Genomic DNA, 5,642 nt, shown 5'->3' with positions numbered 1-5,642 from the left:
ATATTCTAGAAATAGTCGTGCCTACCGTGTTTTTAACAAACGCACTAAGACTATGATGGAATCTATAAATGTGGTGGTAAACGATGATCATGATGTTACTAACAGTACTAATGATGAAGATGAAGTTTTTCCTAGTAACACAGATGTCAGGACAGATGCTGAAAACTCTTTGGACGACATCTCTACTGGAAATCCAAATGGCAGGACTGATGCTGATGACAAAGTAAGCGACATTGTTCAAGATGAAGGATCTCTTCCTGAGACTGAACAGAGAATTCCTTCCCAAAGAATTCAGAAAAATCATCCGGTTCATGAGGTGATTGGCGAAATCAGTGAAGGAATAAAGACTCGTCCAAAACCTCATGTTAACTACCGGGAGATGATTGGTAATCTCTGTTTTGTCTCTAAGATTGAACCTAAGAATGTTAATGAGGCTATTGATGATGAATACTGGGTTAATGCTATGCAAGAAGAACTTGTTCAATTTGAAAGAAATGAAGTCTGGGAGCTGGTTCCTAAACCTGACAATGTGAATGTCATTGGAACTAAGTGGATTTTTAAGAATAAATCTGATGAACATGGTAATATAACTCGGAACAAAGCTAGACTTGTGGCGCAGGGCTATTCTCAGGTGGAAGGCGTAGACTTTGATGAAACCTTTGCCCCTGTTGCGAGACTTGAAGCCATCAGACTCCTGCTTGGCATCTCTTGTCACCTGCACTTCAAGCTTTACCAGATGGATGTTAAGAGTGCTTTTCTCAATGGGTACCTGAACGAGGAAGTCTATGTAGCACAACCAAAAGGGTTTACAGATCCTGGCTCTCCACAGCATGTCTACAAACTCAGAAAAGCTCTCTACGGCCTTAAGCAGGCTCCTCGTGCATGGTATGAGAGACTGACCCAGTTTCTTGTGCAGAATGGTTATACCCGAGGTAGAGTTGACAAGACCTTGTTCGTGAAAAAAGAGAATGGCAATCTCATGATAGCTCAGATCTATGTTGACGATATCGTTTTTGGAGGAATGTCAAACAAGATGGTGGATCTTTTTGTTCGACAAATGCAGTCTGAATTTGAGATGAGTATGGTCGGTGAGTTAAACTACTTTCTGGGCTTTCAGATCAAACAAATGAGTGATGGTATCTTCATCTCCCAAAGTAAGTATGCCAAAAACTTGGTGAAGAAGTTTGGCTTGGAAAAATCTTCTCACAAGCGGACCCCTGCCGCTACTCACATCAAACTCACTAAGGATGAGCATGGAGAATCTGTTGATCAAAGCCTCTACAGGAGTATTATTGGCAGCCTTCTTTACCTCACCGCCAGCCGACCAGACATAGCCTACTCGGTAGGTGTATGTGCGCGCCATCTGGCTCAAGCTAAGCGAATCATAAGGACATCTCAGGAACTGCTGATTTTGGTTTACTGTATACCTATGATACTTCCTCTACGCTTGTGGGATACTGTGATGCTGACTGGGCAGGTAGCACGGTTGATAGAAAAAGTACTTCAGGTGGATGTTTCTATCTTGGAAACAATCTCATCTCATGGTTCAGCAAGAAGCAAAACTGTGTATCCTTATCCACAGCTGAGGCTGAATATATCGCCGCTGGGAGTAGTTGCATTCAACTCCTCTGGATGAAGCAGATGCTCGCTGAATATGATGTTGGACAAGATGTCATGACATTGTTCTGCGACAACATTAGTGCCATCAACATCTCAAAGAATCCTGTTCAACACAGTAAGACCAAGCACATTGAGATCAGACATCATTTCATTCGAAATCTTGTAGAAGAAAAGAAGATCAAACTCGAATACATTCACACCGAGAAACAGCTTGCAGATATTTTCACCAAGGCTTTGGATGCTAACCGGTTTGAAAATCTCAGATCCTCTCTTGGTTTATGCGTTATTAATCAATAGCAATTACTGTTTATCGGAGGAATTTTTGGTTTTAACTTCTGTGCTAATCCTTCGCTGATTCTTGTTGTGAAATTTCTCTCATGGGCCCATGTATCTGGTTGGCCCATTCGACTGGTTTGCCGGGCTAAAATGCCAATTATTGTCTCTCTGGGCCTAAGACCGATCAAGGCCCACTTTAACTTTAAGTCACGACGTCGTTTTACTCACTGCACGGTTACATTCTCGAGAAAGAAGGGGAAGTTACTTCTTGTTTGAACTTTGAAATTTCCCGTTTTTCTTCGGTATTCTTAAGCTTTGTTTCCCATATTTGCTCACTTACCCTCTTTGACAGTTACCTGTGTGGCAGTTTCCTTAAAATTCTTTTCAAAATGGTTGGCACAAGAAGCGGGATCAGTACCACCACTCCCTCTGAAAAGGTGAAAGCGACAATGAAGAAGAAAAATGTCGTGACAAGAAAGCTAGGCGCTGAAAGCAACATGCACGGAGTTAGGGTTCGAGGTCTTCGACCCAGTGTACGCGCCGATGGTCAGGCCGGAGGTGCGATCGCTGGGTCATCGGTTCCTCCTGAGAATCCATCTCTCTCCGCCGCCAGAAGCGCAATCCTCAAGAAATCTGCTCTTTCCATCACTGAAATCACAGGAGAAGCAAGTTCCAGCAGTTCGTCTGAGGAAGAAAGAAAAGGTGACGATGCTCCAGAAGAGGAAACCGTCACCGGTAGATCCCCTATCGAAAGCCCTCACAAGGTTGTGCTAGGTATTCATGTTGCCTCTGTCTCTCCTATTGTCAATCCTAGGGATAGGGATTCGCTGCCCCATACTCAAGAGCCTACTCCTGAGGATGCCATTGGAGGCATGTTGGGCTTGAGTAAAGAAGTCGCGAAAGATGTGCCTACATCTTCTCAGGGGCAAGAAAGAACGACTGACCCTGTCCAGGATGTTGGAGAGGATATCCTTGCTTCTTTGAAAGAGAAGGTTCAGAAAGATGACGACATGTGCCTAGCCACTCTTCTGCCAGAGAAGAGAAAGAAGAAAAGAAAGCTGGTGGAAGAAGCTGCTCCCACTACCATCCCTGCTAAAAAAGAAGATGAAGAAACCGGTGAAGATGGGCTTGAACAAGAAGAAGCTTAAGGGAAAGTCTGTTGAAGAGACGATCCCAGATGTCCTGAAGGATTTGGAAGAGGAAGAGGATGTTGCCCGTCCTGAGGCCGTGCCTCTCATCTCCAGGAAATCTGTCGGAGGCCAAAAGTTTCCCAAGGATGTCCTCGCCGCTCCTCTGGATAATGTCTCCTTCCATAAGGAAGATCGTGTCAGAAAATAGAGGTATGTCTATCACAGATCTATTTTTCCGGAAAAGGAACTGTCTAAAGAGGCCCTGAAGATTGATGTGATCATGGAACTTTTGTTCGATGCTCAACTTGGGAAAACTGTCTCTGGGATCGAGCCTTATTATCCTAGACTGGTGAAAGAGTGCATTGTGAATTTATCCTCTGAGATTGACCAGCCTCATCACCCTGAGTTTGGGAAGGTCTTTGTTCGTGGACATTGCTTTGATATTTCGTCCACTGCCATCAACGAGTTTCTGGGAAGAGGAAAAAAATTGTCACTGCTGATCGGCTTCCATCCTTGGATGAGGTTGCCAAAGAGCTCACTAACGATGAGAAGAAGACTTGGCCCACCAAGGGTTCTCTGCCTTCCTCAGATCTCTCGACGAAGTATTCTGTTCTGTACAGAATTAGGATTGCGAATTGGGCCCCTTCCTCTCACGGCTCAAGCATCAACTCCGACCTGGCATGCCTCATTTATCAGATTGGTACTCGGGCGTCCTTCGACTTTGGGGAGTTTATTTTCAGCCACCCGGCAAAGCATGCTAAGTCCTATGCAGTGAAGCTTCCTATTGGCTTCCCTTCTCTCCTGTCAGGCATGTTGGTAGCTCAGAAGAGGGATCTGCTCAGGGCTGACGACATTGCAGGTAAACCTCCCAGTGAACTCTCCTTCAATCCTAAGTTGTTTGAAGGGAAACATGCCAGGGATCTTGTCATGCCATCTGTCGCAACATCTGTCTCACTTGGTGGTACCATCAAAGTGGCTCCCCTGTCAGAAAGTGCCAAGAGCGATATTCTCAAGGGTTTGATGGAAGAAGTTGCTGCTCTTAAGGAAGTCATTGCTATCTCTACTCGAAGAAAGACTGCTTGTGAGCGTCGTATCTCTGTCATGACTCTCTCCTCTACCACGCATGGTGCTTCCACATCTTAACCAAGTCCCTCTGCGTGTCCTGATGAACAAGAGACATAGGATGGTGTCAGTAGCGATTCTCAGGGTTCTCATGCCAACAATGTCTCTGATCCCTCTGGTTGATGTTTATTTGTTCTGGTCTGTAACATCTAACATCTTTTTAGACATCGTTTTGGTTTCTCGCTACTTTTCTCTCTGGATGGTTTGTAAGACAGCTTTCTCGTATTTTTTTCTGATGAATGTCATGCTGTTATTCTAGTTCTCATTCCTTTACAGGCTGTTGTTTCCTCCCTCTGTGTTGGTCGATCCTTGCCTTTGGTATTATTTTGAGGCAATCAGGGGGAGAGGCGTCATGAGGTCATTTATTTTGACTCTCTTCTCTGGTCATGACGCTTGTATGAGAACTGGTCCTGGAAGTGCTTGCCTAAAAAATTAGCCAAAGGGGGAGATTGTTGTTACGTTGTTTTGTTGGCTTTATTTTTTAGTGCAAGTTGTGTGGAAAGATGTCGGTCGTTTTGTTTTCACTTCTGGTATGACATCTTTCCTCCTCTGTGCAGACTCTTTTTCTGGCAAGTTTCCAGTTTTGACAGATTGTTTCGCTGGTGACTTATTGCTGAGTTATTGCCTCGCTGCTGTCTTCATTGCGAGATATCTGCCTCGCTGGTGCCTTCATTGCAAGATATCTCTCGCTGCTGTCTTCATTGCACGATATTCGCCTTGATGGAGTCTTTACTTTGTGATATTCGCTTGAGGCCGGGTAAGGAAACCCGAGATAACTTCCAGGATTGTTAAGCTGCTATAAAAGCCATGCGTTCCCCCTTAGCAGCGTTGACACTTTTTTATCAAACACTCAGAGCTCTTAGACGTGCAAGACCGGCGGACTGGGAGGCTGTGTGTTTTGGTTATAAGTGGTGTATTCTCTCAAACACCTTTCCACAAAGATTGAGTGTATGTGAGAGTTGGGTTTTGTGTTCTCGTGATTGAAGGCTCACGTACTGTTGAAGACTAAAGGTCATCCGAGCCAGGAGGTTGTCCCTGTCTTATTCACGGAGCTCAAATTCAGGGGGAGTCCCTGTCTAGGTGATCACTGGTAGTAATAGTCTCTAGGTTTTATTGATTTGTTGATTGTAATCAGATATAAACCTTGTGTGTACTATTGACTACAAGATAGTGAAAATCCTTTCCACTGGCAGCGTGCCCCCAGATGTAGGTGTGTTTCACCGAACTGGGTAACCATATCGTGTGTACTTTGTTTTCTGTACTGTTTTGTTGTTTATCCATATCTGTGTTCAAGCAAGTTGTCAGACACATTGTCAACACATTGTGTGCGACATCTTGAGCTAAATACTTGGACTCAAAAGTTCACAAACCTTTTCCAAGTTTAGCTTAATGTCAACTGACTCCACTAAAGAGTTGACACTGAAAATCTCTCGGTTCAAATGAATTTATTTTCTACTCAAGAATTCAACCTAATTGTAATGAGTGGATCCAAAG

General features: G+C 44.2%; 1 protein-coding gene across 1 annotated transcript; it reads left to right on the top strand.

Annotated features, from left to right (window-relative positions):
- The first annotated feature begins 3,306 nt into the window (after positions 1-3,306).
- Positions 3,307-4,169, top strand: LOC149401744 (uncharacterized). Its single transcript, XM_089610865.1, has 2 exons — positions 3,307-3,441; positions 3,504-4,169. The coding sequence occupies exons 1-2, from the start codon at positions 3,307-3,309 to the stop codon at positions 4,167-4,169; spliced, it is 801 nt and encodes a 266-aa protein (XP_089466991.1).
- The last annotated feature ends 1,473 nt before the right edge of the window (positions 4,170-5,642 follow it).

This window comes from Urtica dioica, chromosome 4 (genome assembly GCF_054948205.1).
Source record: "Urtica dioica subsp. dioica isolate 48M chromosome 4, U.dioica_male_clone48M_v1_H2, whole genome shotgun sequence".
NCBI classification, from domain to species: Eukaryota; Viridiplantae; Streptophyta; class Magnoliopsida; order Rosales; family Urticaceae; genus Urtica; species Urtica dioica.
The sequence above is the reverse complement of the archived record's forward strand: the minus strand, read 5'-3'. Positions and strand labels throughout refer to the sequence as shown.

Excerpts from the sequence above, each read along its gene's own strand:
- LOC149401744 (XM_089610865.1), top strand. The coding sequence starts at position 3,307 with ATGGAACTTTTGTTCGATGCTCAACTTGGGAAAACTGTCTCTGGGATC. Across the intron at positions 3,442-3,503 it reads ATCACCCTGAGTTTGGGAAG|AGGAAAAAAATTGTCACTGC; the intron begins GTCTTTGTTCGT and ends GTTTCTGGGAAG.